The 15,131-nt window shown below is 63.8% G+C and overlaps 1 protein-coding gene across 1 annotated transcript in view; it reads right to left on the bottom strand.

Annotated features, from left to right (window-relative positions):
* LOC120877873 (SCO-spondin-like) overlaps positions 1-15,131 on the bottom strand; it is a 54,315-nt gene that overhangs the window by 17,090 nt on the left and 22,094 nt on the right. Inside the window, 26 exon segments of the mRNA XM_040260306.1 lie at positions 347-516; positions 1,494-1,573; positions 1,730-1,900; positions 1,987-2,193; positions 2,412-2,464; positions 2,990-3,084; positions 3,482-3,627; positions 3,831-3,962; positions 4,251-4,421; positions 4,592-4,638; positions 5,760-6,012; positions 6,266-6,430; positions 6,755-6,928; positions 7,842-7,933; positions 8,058-8,183; positions 8,294-8,423; positions 8,553-8,675; positions 8,808-8,987; positions 9,691-9,855; positions 9,959-10,138; positions 10,793-10,936; positions 11,234-11,404; positions 12,689-12,752; positions 13,499-13,571; positions 14,059-14,197; positions 14,298-14,466. Coding sequence (XP_040116240.1) covers positions 347-516; positions 1,494-1,573; positions 1,730-1,900; positions 1,987-2,193; positions 2,412-2,464; positions 2,990-3,084; positions 3,482-3,627; positions 3,831-3,962; positions 4,251-4,421; positions 4,592-4,638; positions 5,760-6,012; positions 6,266-6,430; positions 6,755-6,928; positions 7,842-7,933; positions 8,058-8,183; positions 8,294-8,423; positions 8,553-8,675; positions 8,808-8,987; positions 9,691-9,855; positions 9,959-10,138; positions 10,793-10,936; positions 11,234-11,404; positions 12,689-12,752; positions 13,499-13,571; positions 14,059-14,197; positions 14,298-14,466 — 3,620 coding nt within the window.

Below are 15,131 nucleotides of genomic sequence, written 5' to 3'. Positions count from 1 at the left end.
TCAGGTGTCCTGCGGACTCGGCCCTATGGGGAAGTGACCACAGGTCATCTGCAGCTGAAGGAGGCCAGACAGCAGGAGGAAGCACCACACCGCCTCCCCCTGCCCCCTCAAAGCACAAGCCCAGCTCTTCAAAATCTCCCAGGTCCCCGGAGCTGGCTGCCTCAGTTTCCTCACCTGTCAGACCAGGGATTAGGGTACCTGCTGCATCTTCTCAGGGCTTGTGGGAGCCTAGCGTGCATCAGCTGAGACTGGGAGAGCTCAGGTGTGTGAGACACGGAGTGGACTAGCCCTGCCCTCACCCGTGGCATCCTGCCCACACGCCGCCCCCGCCCCCACGGGCCCTCACCAGTAGTTGCAGCCGTCAGGCTTGGCCAGCTGGGCGCCTGGACGGTGCCGCTCCCCAGTCAGCAGGTCCAGGCAGCTGCAGTGACCGGGCTGCACGCAGACAGTGCCGTCGGCACTCAGCACCTGGCCTGGGGGGCAGTAACAGCCGGGCTGGCAGCGCCAAATGCAGTGCTGGGGGACAAGGAAGGGAGGGTCCGGGTCAGTGGAAAGCCAGAGGCCCAAGGGGACTGCTGCAGGATGGAGGGGGCGCCTGGGAGCCACGATGAAGTGAAGAAGGAGGCTGGGGGCAGGGAGGGGTGCAGAGGGGAGGAAGTGTGATGCTCCTGGTCATAGCTGTCTTTTCTGAACACAGTTTACGCCGAGTTTCCACTGGAGTTTCTCCTCCAGGGAAGGAGTGTGGGGAAGGGACAGCCTGCGAAGAGCTTCCCTGAATGGAGTATCCTCCAGACCTTGGGCCCCGTGGAGGGTTGAGTGGGGACCAAGGCAGATCTCCTAGGACGGAGGGAGCCGGGGACCGGAAAGCTGGAGGAAGCGGCGGGCATTTGGGAAGGTGCTCGGAATTCCTGGGAGAGGTTGGGACCAGGCACCGTGTCCTGGTCCTCCTGCCTCCGTGTGGAGCCTCCCGTCCCCCTTGGAAAGGCCCAAGCAAGGCTTCTCAAAGCGCCTTCCCTTTGCCCTAGCTGTTTGCTCCAGCATCTTTTGACTTGGGGCCGCTTCCTCACCACTGTGCAGGCGCCACTGGACCGCGCCCACCCCTGGCGGCAGCCGGCCTGGGTCCCTCTCCATGGTCCTGGACTGGCCCCGCGCCCCGGCAGGCACTTGCGCACTCACGCACGCACAGGGTCAAGGTCTGCGCACCAATGCACCCGGGCAGGGGGCTTCGGATGGATGATCCATCAAAAGGACTGCCCTTTTCCTGTGTGTTCCTGCTGTTTCTATCATAAAACGTGTCAACCAAGAAACATATATGCTGTGTAAGGACGACAAGGGCTGCTGGATAAGGCTCACTCCCGCTGCTCTCTAGAATCAGGAGCCAGGCCAGCTGGGCGCTGACCCGTCCTTCCCTCCAACCGCGGACGGCCCCAGGTCAGAGGGGCCACACCCTGACGTGCCGTCCGACAACGTGACCATCAGGAGCCCAGACTCACCACGAGGTCATCGCAGGAGCGAGGGCAGGGAGGGCCACAGGCGCTGTACTCCGCCCCTTCGATGGCGGTACAGTTGGTCACTGCCCGGGGTGGGGGGGGGGGGAAGCACCAGGTGGGTTGACAGCTGTGCGGGTCACTCTCCCGCCCCCTCCACCTCCCTGCTCGCCTCCCCAGAATGCCCCCCGCAGCTTTCCCACCTCTCCTCCTTGACCCCCACCGCCGTCCCTGGCAGGTACCTGGGCATGGCAGAGCCTGGCAGGCCGCCCCCTGGGCCTGAGGCCCCTCACAGTAATCCCCCAGGCCCTGGGGTGGGGGCTGATCACAGGCTCGGCTCCGGCTCCGGAGACCCCCTCCACAGCTCCGGCTACAGCTGGACCAGGGTCCCCAAGGGCCCCAGCCTCCAGCTCCTGGGGAACAGAAGAGGAAGCAGTGGCGAGGGGCTGGGCTTGACTGGGGCAAGGCAGTGGGTACATCTGGGCTCCACAGGACTCACGGTCACACTCTGGCAGGAGGCAGGGCTCCTCCTCTGCCTCAAGGCCTGGGCAAAGAGGGGGCACCGAGGCCAGCAGGGGTGGCGGGGCCATGCTGGATGGCGCCGCACCAGGGGGCCCGGTGCAGAAGCGGTGTCTATGGCGCCGGGCTGGGCCACAAGAGGCCGAGCACTCGCTCCACGGGGTCCAGGGTGACCACGTGGGCTGACCTGGGGTGCACAGCAGGGAGAGGCAGAGAGGACAGAGTGATGGAAGGCTGAAGGGGCCCAAAGGGCGGGGAGCAGAATTTGGTGCACAGGACAGGCCACCCCCTCCCTGCCCCCCTCTCCCAAGGGCTTTCCTCCCCAGTGCTCCCCGCCTCCCACCCCTGCACAGACCCACTCTGGCGGGGCAGGGGGAGTGAAGTCAGGAGAGGCCCCCTTCTCACCCTCCTCACAGGGCCAGGAGGTGCAGTTAGTGATGAGCCCAGAAACACAGGAGCTGGTGGAGAAGCAGCAGACGGTGGGGGAGCTCTTACAGACTGAATGTGTCCCCTCAAATTCATGTGTTGGAGCCCTAACGTGTGAGCGTGACTACAGAATTATGACCTTGTTTGTAGAGGGGGGATCTTTGCAGAAGTGATCAAGTTAAAATGGAGCCATTAGGGTGACCCCAACACAATGTGACTGGTGTCCTTCTACAAAGGTACAGACAGAGGGGATGTGAAGACCCAGGGAGGAGACGGCCATGTGAAGCAGGTGAGAGGGATGCAGCCACAGGCCAGGGGAGGCCAGAAATTGCCCACAAACTCCACAAGATGAGCGGGACTGGGAACAGCCCCAGCAGACGGAGACGGGTGGGAAGAGGGAGACTGGTGAGGAGGGGGCAGGCGAGGGGCACACTCAGGCTTGCTGAACACTGTGCCTCTGTTTCCCATGGAGGCCAAGACTCCCCCACCCCCTAATGCAGAGGAGAGACAGAGGGTCCCTGGGGTCACAGGGCCATTGTAGGGGGTGGCAGCCTCACCAATTCTCACATGGACGAAGCACAGCACTGCCTGGGGGGTGGAGGCGTCCCCCGTAGGTGCAGGGGCAGTCCCGGGTGGGCACGCACACGTTGTTCTGGAATCAAAAACCCCCCACTGCCTTCTGGTTTCCAGCACAGTCTGCCCACGCTCCCTGAAGCAGAGCTCAGCACCCACCTGGCAGGCGCCCACCCTCAAATGTCATGGATGCTCCTTCCAAACACCCATTTCTTCCCAATTTCCAGCACTGGGGAAATGCACACCATCAGGTGCGAGGGCCATGGGGAGGGGCATGGACCCCCGATTTCTGGGAGAAAAGACCTAATGACCACTCGCCCAGGGTCACGTGCTGGTCATGGGGCTGGCAGAGCAGAACCACATGCCCCGAGTTCAGCGCTCTGTCCTCAACCCTGCAGGCTCTCCCTGCCTCCTGCCCCACACTCTTGGCTTTGCCCCTGCCCAGGCCCTGAGGAGGCCAGGCAGGGGACACTCACCAGCAGGAGCATCCCGGAAGGGCAGTAGCAGCCAGGGTGGCAGGGCTGGTCAGCCCCTCTCGGGGCGCCGAGCTCGGCACAGGACGCAGGCCCCTGGGCACAGTCCAGCCACCGCTTGCCTGGGGGGCAGACACCGGGCACGGGCCCTGGGGGACACAGGTTGACAGCTCAGCCAGGCACGTTCGATTCCCCCCCAGGGTCTCCCCCCCGGGGGGGAGGCATCAGCTCTAGGTGTGGTCGGGAAGGTCATGGGGCTGCCCGGAAGCTCCGGGAGAGGAGTTCCTGGGGGGACAGGGAGGGGTTGATGGAGCTCTGGGAGGGGTAGGGAGGAGAAGGTGGCTGCCCTCACCCGCACAGGGCTGCAGACCACAGGTGGAGAAGTCCATGGGGCTGGGCCAGCCACTCCCTCGGGTGCGATTCCGGTAGCCGCCCCCACAGGGCACGGAGCACGGAGACCAGGGGCCCCATTCCCCACCAGGACCTGGGGTGACACCCAGGTCACTGTAGGCCCTGCCTGTCACACCCAGGCCCCCAGTCACTCCACACCCCAGATCCCAGGCCCCAGCAGCCTCACACCCACCTCCGGACACCTCACCCCTCCTCAGGAGGCCCCAGGATTCCACCTGGAACAGGGCCTCCAGGGAGGACACCTCTTAGAGCTCCCGGGGAACCACACCCTCGTGCCATCTCCTTGGACAGGCCCTTGCACCTGTCCCGGGGTCCAGGGCAGGGAGTCCCCAGGTTTGAGGACCCCAGTCGTGGCTCTCACCTCCGCATGGCCGCAGGCTGCAGAATTCAGCCTCCATGTTGGGGCCCTGGCACGCAGCCCCTCCGAAGGCAGCTGGAGGAGCCGTGCCTGCCCGGAAGCGCCGCCGAACGCCCACGTTACAGCTGCGGCTGCAGAGACTCCATGGGGTCCAGGGGCTCCAGCCACAGGCCACTGCAAGGGTGGGTGCGGGGGAGAGATACAGGATGTGTGAGACAGGTCAAGTCCTCCCTGGACCCCAGCTTCCTGAGGGCACCCCCGACACCACCAGGTTGATTACCGAAGGGACCAGCATCCCTGAGACCCAACCACTGCCAATTCCTTGGCCCCAAACATGGGGGTACCTGGGCAGGGCTCCGAGGCACACACCATCTCACCAGAGATACAGGTGCTGCAGAGAGAGGACCCAGGGAGGCCACAGTCAGCCTTCCCCTTGCAGCCCTGTGTACCTGCCCCCAGGGAGAAGAGGCCGGAACGTGGTGTCCACCGCACAGAAGAGGAACCCGAGGGTCTGGGAAGTAAAGCAAGTTGCCCTACGTCCCACGTGGAGTTCGTGAGTGACCAAGGATTCTGACCCAGCCTCCCCAACAATTCCACCCTCCACGAGCTCCCTGACACCCCTAGGCACCGTGCTGCCCTCTGTCCCATGGTTTCATTGCCTTGATAAAAGGAATTTGCCTTTTTGTAATTTTATTCCATTTATGTTTATTAAACACTGTAGAGATGGTTTTGAGTGACTCTTCCAGGCCAGTTAGGAGCTACTCAGAAGAAGTAGATACTAGTTTGAGTCTCCTGGATTTCTCTTTTGACGTTTTCCTCCTTTTTGTTTTTCTCCAGTAAATGTTTCAAAACCCACTCGTCAAAAATGTTGACATTTCAGAAAAAAAAATCTAAGAGAGAAAAGGAAAACGAGAAAGGGGCAGGGTAGAGAGGAAGAATGAAGGAGGGGATTGGGGGAGGACCAGGGCATAGAAAGTAAAAAGGAAGATAAAAATGAACTGAATAAAGAAAAATAATAACAAAAAAAGGAATGGGGTTAGTGCCCCCTCTGCTGGCGGAGTCCTGGTATCAGCTTTGTGAGTTGGGCACTTCAAGGTTTCTGAGCAGATATCAAGTGGGTCCCAGGAAGTCAATTATACTCAGGAAAGAGAAACAGAGGCAACTGGAAGGAGAACGTAGACCTGCTCCCCTAACTCTAGGCTCTCAGTTCAGTGGCTCAGTCGTGTCCGATTCTTTGCGACCCCATGGACTGCAGCATGCCAGGCCTCCCTGTCCAGCACCAACTCCTAGAACAACTCTAGGCTCTAGTTCCGTCATAAATCGCCTCCCTCAACTGAGCCTCGGTTTCCCCATAAGTAAACGAGCTAGACAGTTCCTACAGACGCCCGCCGCTCCGGGCTTCACATCAGGATGGAGGCATGCTGAGCACCCCCGCCACTGGTGGGAGTCCATGCCCACCCACCCCATGACTACGAGCCTCCCCGCTCCACACTCCCCGACCCTGGTGCCCACCAGTTGCTGCAGGAGTCCAGCCGGGCCACTGCTCCAGGGGCATAGAGCTGCCCGCGCAGCTGGCAGGGGCACTGACTCAGAGGCAGGCAGCTGCTGTTGTGCAGGAAGAGGCCCGCGGGACAGGCACAGCCAGCAGTGCAGACGCCGGTGCACTCCACCCCAGGGCCCCGTGCCAGGCACAGCCCGAGGCACGGGCCCCCCTCCTGGCGGCACTGCTCTGCCGATTGGAACACCATGTCGCCCGGACACTGGGCTGCACGGGGAAGACAGAGCGGGTCTCAGCAGGGGGCACGCCAGAGGGCCCAGGAGATGGGAGGTGGGGGGCGGCGAGGTGGGGCGAGGGAGCTGGGGGCTGGAGGAGACAGGAAATCGGGCCAAGTCAGCTCAAGGCACAGCCTGTCCTGGAGGCAGAGGTCGGGGCCAAGCGAAGGTGGGTGGGGAGAAGGTCAGCAGCCCCCAGGGCCGGCTGGTCGACGCGGGCAGGAGAACCGGAAGGGGACATTCACCTGTGCAGGGCTGCATGTTGCAGTCCCTGGTCTGGCTGTGGGGTCCCTGGCACCCGGGGTCCCCAGGAGCCGAGGCAGAGCACTCGCGCCCTCGGGTCTGGACGCCCCCATTACATGGGGCGGAGCAGGCGGACCAGGCGGCCCACTGACCCCAGACACCCAGCCCTGGGAGGAAGAGACAGCCAACAACGTTCAGGGATGTGGCAGAGATGCGGGATGGCCAGGGTGGTGTGGGGGATCCGGAGGTCTGCAGAGTCTGAACGGCAGCCTCAGCCCCCACCACACTCACACCTCCAGGGCTGCCCCCAACACGCCTTCAGGCCAGGCCCACCCTGTGCATCCCCCGCTGGGCTTCCGGGGGCCCTATGACTGGGGGCCAGAGAGAAGCTTCTGGGCAACAGCCAGCTTTGCCCCCACCCTTCCTGAAGCGTTCTTCTCTTCATCTGTGCCTCACCCTACCCGGGGGCTCCCCCTCAGAAGGTGCCATACCTAGGCACACAGGGGGGCTGCAGGGCTCCTCCTGGGTGGCCTCTCCTGGGCAGAATGTGTCCCCGGGGCTGGGGCAGAGCCGGGAACGGCTGCGCAGGGCTGGGCCCCCTCCAGGGACGAGGCAGCTCCTGGAGCAGGCAGACCAGGGAGCCCAGCGTGTCCAGCCGGGCACCTCTGCAAGGAAAAGGGTGGGAGATTGCATGGGGCCCTGCAAGGCGGGGTGCCTCAGGACAACCAGGGTGAGGTCCGAGAAGCTACGGGGGCTAGAGAAGGGCTCGTGAGGGTGGGCGTGGTCTCTGCCTCTGCGGGACTCCCACTGTGGACCCAGGTCTCTCAGAGCTTAGCCTCCTGCTGAATCTGGTTTGCGTAAACTCTGGGAGTCGGTGATGGACAAGGAGGCCTGGCGTGCTGCAATCCATGGGGTTGCAAGGAGTCGGACACGACTGAGTGACTGAACTGAACTGAATCTGGTTCACTAGGCCCCCACCTCTATCTGGGGGCCTGGCAGGTACCTCCACAAGCCCACGCCCAACCTCATGTTTTCTTCCAGAGCCTTCTAAACAATGGTCCTTCATTCAGCCTCAGTGAGGAAATCCTAGAGACCCCTCAGACAGCCAGCTGCCATTCTCCAACAGCCCCTCCTTCCTTCTCCTGCTCAGAACCTGCACCCAGATCCCCTGGGCCCCCAGCTGCACCCCAACTTCTCTGCTCTCACCCTGCCCAGTCGCCTGCTCACAAAAGACCCAGAGACCTCCGCCAGGATGGCTCTGGGGGACCCCCGGGGACCCCCCCCCCGGGGGTCCCCCCCCCCCCCCCCCCCCGTGGAAGGAAGGCAACAGTCTTGGGCTCCAGGAGGTCCTGAGTTAGCTCCCTCTTCCTGCACCCGGCCCCCAGGTCCAGCCTCATGCCCCCATCCTGCTGTCAGACACTTGTGCCCCCGCCCAGACCTTTATCTCCTCCCGGGGGCGCTTCCTGAATGGGGGGCTTCGCTGACCACCCAGGACTGACCACCCAGCAGAGTGACCAGCAGGCTCAGCCCAGCCGCACTCTCCTGGCAGGAATGTGGAGGAGGCTGGCGGGGACCCACCTGCCCCGCATGCCGAGTAGCAGGCCTGAAGCTCCTGCCTCTGGCCCTCACACGGGGAGCCCCCCGAAGCAGCCGGAGGGTTGGAGGGGGACCTGAGGAGAAAGGCAGCTTGGGCACTGCTCCCCGCCCCGCCCTTCGCCCCCCCTACTCCGAGGCCCTCCGCTCGCCCCGCCCCACCCCATCCCTTCCAGTTCCATGGCCCCTCTGCCCGCACACCTGAACCGGGCCCTCACGCCAGAGCCACAGGAGCGGTCGCAGGGGCCCCAGGACGACCAGGCTGACCAGCCGCAGGGCACGGGGCAGCCCCCTGGTTCACACAGCAGGGCCCCCTTCTCACACACGCTGGGGGGTGGCGGGGGGCCGAGGGCCGAGGTCAGGACCGGAAGGCGGGGAGTGGCCCGACCCCGCCCCGGCCCCCCCCCCCCCACTCCACGGCGGGTAGGCGCCCTGACCATCGGCTGCAGTTGTCCAGGAGGAAGGGCACCCCTGGCTGCTGCAGCTCTTCGCCCACAAGGCAGGGGCACTCGGAGAGGGGCAGGCAGCCCGCGTCCTGGAGAAGGAGCCCGGGGGGGCAGCGACACCCTGGGTGGGGGAGGGGGCAGCAGAGAGGAGTGGAGACGGAGGGCTGGTGGGCCTGCTGGACGCCCACACTCCCCCCACCACCCCCGAGGGCCTTGCCCGCAGCACCCCTGCTTGCTGAGTGCGCCTCACCCTCCAGACAGAGTCCGCTGCAGCTCCTGTTGGCCTCAGGATCCAGGCAGGAAGGTGGGCACAGTGGCACCAGCCCCTTCCGGCAGAGCTCAGCACTCACATGCACGCGGCCCTGCCCGCAGTCTGGGAGATGGGAGGGGAGGATGGACACCAGGCAGGAGGCACTGAGAGGCCCAGCGACAAGTCCCACAGCCCCACCCCCACCCCGGGGCTCCCCCCTCAGATGCCCCCCCGCCCCCGCCCAGCTCCTCTCACCTGTGCCACCTGCACAGGGCTGCAGGCCACAGGGTGTCCTCTCTTGGGGGGCCCCGGGGCAGGGAGCACCACCATTCTTAGGCGGGGGGTCCACACAGCTTCTCCGACGACTCCGATGGCCGCCCCCACACGAGACGCTGCAGGGCCCCCAGGCCTCCCACTCAGCCCACGCCCCAGCCACTGCGAGGGAGCGGGAGGAAGAACGGGGGTGAACCAGGCGGTGAACCCCAAGAGCTGCCACCCCGCTAGAGAGCAGGGCCAAGGGGCGGAGGAGTCTGGGCAGTGGCCAGCGTGGTGGCTTAAGGCAGCGCCCCGAGAACTCCGCAGCTTCCCCTCGTGTCCCAGGAAAGCCCCCCTAGGTGGGTAGGGCGGGTGATGTGTGGAAAGGCCTCTGGGGATCAAGGCTCTGGTCCCCGAAAAGGAATCTCGGGGCGGCGCGCCCCCTGGAGGCAGCGGTGAGAAGCGGGGTTACAAGGGCTGCCTGCTGGCGGAGGAAGCCCCGCGTGGGAAACCCTGGATGCAAGGATGCGGCGGGCTGGGGCCCCTCCCTCGGATCTGCTGAACAAAAGCGCCGCGGGGCCTCGGGCGCAGAGCCCGGGACCGGCGGGGCCGCCTGTTCACAGCCTTCCTCTGGGGCGGGCGGCCGGGGCTCCAGTTCCCACACTCTGGCAGGAAGGGGGCCGGGCGGGAAGCCGCCTTTGGACAAGCCCTCAGGGGGTAGGCGAGGCTGGGATGTCGGAGGGGGCTGTCCTCCTAGAGTCCTGGAGCCGGACACACGGGTCCCAAGGGGGGAGCAGGGGCATTTCCTCGTGAGGGTGTCCCACCTTGGCGGGGGGGTGGGGGGGCGGTGTTGCGGGGAGGCCTGGGAGGAGAGGCCGGTTACCTGGGCAGGCCTGCACGAAGCAGGGCTGGCTGCGGAGCCGGTCTGATGGGCAGCTGCCCCCGGGCAGGGGCGGCCGCAGCAGCTCCCGGCGCTGGAAGGCGAGGCCCAGGCCACAGCTACGGCTGCAGCTGCTCCAGCCAGACCAGGGCGACAGGCCACAGTCCACTGCGGGGACGGACGGGTGGGCCTGGTTCAGAGAGGGACTCACGCGGGAGCAGGCCCTCCCCAGGGAGCGCCCTAACCTGACCCGGCCCAGCCTCGCCCCTACCACAGCCACTCTCATCCGAGCCGTCCTGGCAGTCCAGCTGCAGGTCGCAGCGCTGCTCAGAGGGCAGACACTCCCCACTGCCGCAGGTCAGCTGGCTCGGCGAGCAGAGGCCCCTGGAGGCCGGCAACTCTGGCAGGGCGGTGGTGGGCACGGTGAAGGGCACGGTGCCCGCTGCCTGTGCTGGGGTTGGGGAAGGGCAAGGGCACAGGTGATTCTGGCCGGTGATAAACCAAACCATTCAACCCCAGGCCCAGCGCTGAACTGAACCTGCTGACCCTAGCCTGGCCTTCCTTTCCTCCTGATTCTTCCCACACCCACCCAGCCCAGCACCTGGGCTTCCCTCTGCTATGAGTGGGGTGGTCTTCCGTCCACCCACCATCTCACAGTCTGTTTGTCAACAGCTCTTGGAGTGTCCCAAGAGAAGCCAGAACAGTTCACTCCCCAGGTATCCCTTCCTGATGGATTCCCCCTGGAGTAACTGGCTAACACTCCATCCATCCCGTTATTGGCTAATACTTGATCGCTCTTCTCTTGATTGAAAACTAGGCTTTGAGCATAGTGGTCTACTTTGATGGATGCATAGATGGATAGATGAACAACCTCCAAGGTCAGAGAGGTTTTATAAAACACCTATCCCAAGCCCCGCCTTCACCACCCCCCAAAACACACACTGCTGGTTGTTTTAACCCATTCAGTTTCCTTCCACTCCCCGTGGCCACTAGACTTTCCCAGGACCTTCTCATATATGCTAGAAACGGAGGCAGGCACCTCCCCAAACCTACAGCCATCTTGCCGTTACCACCTACACAGCACCAGACTCTCCAGGGTGCTCACCGCACGGCCTCTCATCAGAGCCATCCAGACAGTCCTCTCTCCCATCACACAGCTGCTCCAGCTCCACGCAGCCCAGGACCTCGCAGGATACCTGGCCTGGGCTGCACCGCACGGGCGGGAAGGGCCCCAGGGTGGTGCTCCGTCCTGCGGGCGCCACCACAGCCAGCTGACTGGCCATCGCCCCCTCCCCAGCCCTGACCTCTCTCCTCTGTCACCTCCTACCACCCCCCAGCCTCCCTCCTGACATCCGCTGTGCCCTCCCTTCCTGCCCCTCGTGGGATTACAGAAAAGCAGGGAGCGGTCTCAGGAGACTTGGGTCCTAGGCTTGATCCTCCCAAGCCCCTGAGCTTGAGCCGTGTGACTTGGAGCAAAGCAGCCAAGCTCTCAGGGGGTCAGTTCCTCCACAGGGAAGCTGTCTCTATAGGGCAGGAGGCATCTCACCAGCAGGGACCTCGGGCGTCATTATGGGGTGCGGGGGCAGCATTGTCACAGCTGCCATTTCCGGTCTCAGGGCCTGCACTTCCGGTTGGGAGGTGGGGCTGGGGGTCGCAGTCTGTACAGATCCCCCAGGACTTGGGTGAGGCTCGGACCCAAGACTCGCTGGCCCCTTGCCTAGGAGAGCAGGAGGGAGGGGGAGCCCATCAGTTCCCTGTCCCTGAGATGAGGCCAACGCGGGCCCTCTAGAGGGTTTACCAGGTCTTGGCGTGGTGACAGGTGACACCCCACCTTCAGAGGGGCTTCAGATCAAAATGGAAAGGGGACTTGGTCGTCCCAGGGGCACAAGAAGGGTTTTAACTGAATGCAGAAGAAAAGCTGAGTTTTGAGTGAGATGTGTACTCTCTCACAAAGACACACACAGCAGCCTCCAAGTGAAACTCACTATAAAGTCAACGTTTATGGAGAAATGCAAACGGCAGCAGGAGGAGCCACCCGGCCAGAGACTCAGTACCAGCACTTCGCTGCAAGTACAGAGAAATCGACCGGGAGCCTCCTGGCAGCTACAGGGAAAAGAGGGATGAATCTATTTTGTACAAGAGATTCATGCTTAAGAAGACAGCCTTTTTTCTAGAACCAGACTTGGGATGAGAAGAGACTTCGTCATGGGAGTCTGCATTCCATGGACCCGAGCAATGGTTCAAGTGGCTTCATCTGCTTCTCACAAGAGACACAGAAGCACCGCTAGCCAGGCTTCCGAATAGCTATCCTCAGAACTTTCTGGAAGGGACCATAAGTGCTCCTGGGCTCACAGAGGGGGAAACTGAGGCTCTGGGCAGATGGTGAGACGGGCCCAACACATCGCAAGAGAGAAGGTCACTCCCAGCTGCCCTGATAGCCCTCACCGACTGCCTCCCCAGAAGATGGCTCTCCTGGGCCCTCGTGCAGGTGAAGGGCCAGGCGGCCATGGTTAGGGGGGAGGGCTGGCACACAACGGGAGCCCCTTCCTTGTCCTATTTAGGACCCTGCTAACTGGGTGACCCTGGCTTCCCTGTGCCCACTGACAGACATCTGCTGCCTGCAAACGCTTCTGAAATGGGTGCCTGGCTGGGTGAGTAGGGGGGTAGTGGGTGGAGGGAGTGCTGGGCGGCAGCCCACAGACAGGCCAGGGACCTGGGGAAGGCAGCCCCCCCGCCTGCAGGGCACATGCTCAGCCCCGGGGACCAGCCAGAAGCCTCACATCATGGAGTCCAGGACGATGGGCAGGGGCTGGACCTGGCCAAGGAGTCCACGGGGACCATGCCTGCCTCCCTGAGCCCTCCTTGCTCAGTCAGAGGACAAGAAGGGTCAAAAAAACTGAACTCCAGAGAGGTAATTGCCCCCTGCCCTGAAAGAACAGGCAAGCTGGCAGGGGTCGGGGGGGGTGAGGCCAGGAAGGTGGCCTGGAGTTTGGGCACGTACCTGTGGGGGGCACAGGTGACCCCCCCCCGGGATGCCAGTGGTCAGCCTCTGCTTCTGCCAGACCCTGCGAAGAGAGGAGATGATCAGCTGCCAGTGAGGCCCCAGCCCGGCAGTTCAGCCTGGTGTCCAGCTTCTCATCCCCTCCAGGGGTGCACTCGGACCCCCAGCTCCAATCCCCTCCACGGCTCAGGGCAAGGCTGGGGTGTGCAGTCTTGATGTCGGGCTCCACACCCCCCAGGTGCCAGGAGTTCAGGAGCTGTTATTCCTGCCTGCCCAGGGGGGCCACTCCGGCCCTTCTCTCCAAACCTCCATCATACCCCCAGCACCCACGCATGTGTCTGAGTGCTGAGGTCACTCTCCCTTCTGGGGTCCCCACCAGGCTGTTCTCCTGTGGGACAAGTGCCCGGCCCCCATCTCTACGTTACCCCCCACTTCCCATCCTTCAAGCCTTGTCCAGGAAGCCTCCGGGGCCTCTGGGCTCGGGTTGGCTCTGAGCACCTGATACCCTGGTACCGACCTGTGGGCATCACCATGCTACAAGCACATGGGCCTCTATGCCTCTCCCATCTCCTTGACTCCTCCTGGCCCAGCATCCACCCAGTGCTCCCTACACCCTCTGGCCCCCAGCCCAGCACCAAGCTGGCCCCAGGAGGCTCAAGGCTGAAGCCCCGATGGAGAAAGGAATACCAAGGCTGCACAGGGAGGCCACGCTGGCTGACGGTGTGAAGGGAGGGAGGACCAGGGTTACTGAGATGCTGGGGTGTCCTGGGCCCTGCGCCCCACCCACTGGGCCCACGTCTCCCCACACACCTTGCTGGGCTGAGGGGGCAGCTGTCCAGGCTGGGTGGAGGAGGGCACGGAGCTCCAGGCTGTGGACTCGATTCTGAGAGAAAAATAACCACGGGGGGTCCAGGGGCCCTCCCAGCTTCGGAAGCCCCATCCCGGCAGGGGGTCATCCCTAGGCGGGCCTGGGGAGGGCACTGCCTGCTGAGACGAGACATGGGGATGCCCTCCACCGTGGTCCCAAAGGTCAGAGTCCCCTGCAGGGGTTAAGCGGAGGGCTGGGCGCCCCCCGTCCCCCCAGCGCCTGCCTCAGCAGGTCCGGGCTGCGGCCTGAGAGTCTCCATTTCTACCAACTTCCAGGTGCTGCTGACGGCTCTGGTCCAGGGACCACCCGCTGAGAACCACTGATCTCAGCTCCAGGACAACGGCACAGAATCCCACGTGGGAAGGGGCCTCCGAAGGTGCCCAGCTGCAGCAACTCAGCACATCTGGGCCCACGGGCACTTTGGGCTGAAGGTGGCACAGGCTCCTCCCACAAGGCTGGGCCCCCCCACCAAGGCTAGACCAGGCGGCAGGGCGCCCCATACCTGCCAGCGCCTGTGGGCGGGGGCACGCAGCCCTCCTCATCGGAGCCGTCCTCGCAGTCCTCCACACCATCGCACGGGGCCCCCCTGGGGGTACACTCGCCACTGGCACAGCGGTGGCCAACCCCTGGGCACAGGGGCGCTGCCCGATGGGGACATGGCGGGGTGGGGGGGATGGCTGAGGGCTCCTGACCATCCCTCCTGCCCACTGCCGTCTCTCCCTCCCCCAGCCCAGCCTGTACCTGGCTCACAGCCCAGCAGCTCCACCCGCAAGGGGCTACGCAGGTTGGCATCACTGCGGGGGGCAGCCTGGCGGTGCCCATCAGAAGGCCACACCCGGACGTGCTGCGCCTGCACCATCCGGGCAAACATCCACACTGTGGAGGCGCCATCCCAGTTCTCGGGGAAAAGCTACGAGCATGGGGGTGTCTGCTCAGGCTGTCACCATGACCCTGCCCAGTGTGCCCCCCACCGCCCGTCCCCCCAACCTCCATGGCATGGCATGGACCAGGCCATCCCAGCACCCATGGTCTCCCAGCATGAGTCATCCGGGCCCCTCAAGGCTGAGGGGCTCCGGTCCTAGTTTCCCGAGGGCAGGGTGCCCACTGCGGTGTCCCCAGGGCCAGGCCAGTGCCCACACGTGGCAAAGACGGTGAAAGTGAAGTCGCCCAGTCATGTCCAACTCTTTGTGACCCCATGGACTGTAGCCTACCAGGCTCCTCTGTCCATGGAGTCTCCAGAGGATCCTCCAGACCCAGGGATTGAACCCACATTGTAGGCAGACGCTTTACCGTGAGCAACCAGGGAAGTCAAATACTTAAGAGCAAACATACAGTCTCCCTGAACATAAAGATGTCAGTCGCTCAGTCGTGCACGACTCTTTGCAAACCCATGGACTGTAGCCCACCAGGCTCCTCCATCCATGGGATTTCCCAGGCAAGAGTACTGGAGGGGGTAGCCATTTCCTTCTCTAGGGCCTCTTCCCCACCCAGGGATTGAACCCAGGTGTCCGGCATTGCAGGCAGATTCTTTACCATCTGAGGCTCCCTGGTGAGGATGCTAGCCCCAGGAAGGCA

The sequence above is a fragment of the Oryx dammah genome, unplaced genomic scaffold (assembly GCF_014754425.2).
Source record: "Oryx dammah isolate SB20612 unplaced genomic scaffold, SCBI_Odam_1.1 HiC_scaffold_18, whole genome shotgun sequence".
In the NCBI taxonomy this organism is placed as follows: domain Eukaryota; kingdom Metazoa; phylum Chordata; class Mammalia; order Artiodactyla; family Bovidae; genus Oryx; species Oryx dammah.
This window is presented reverse-complemented; position numbering and strand designations above follow the sequence as displayed.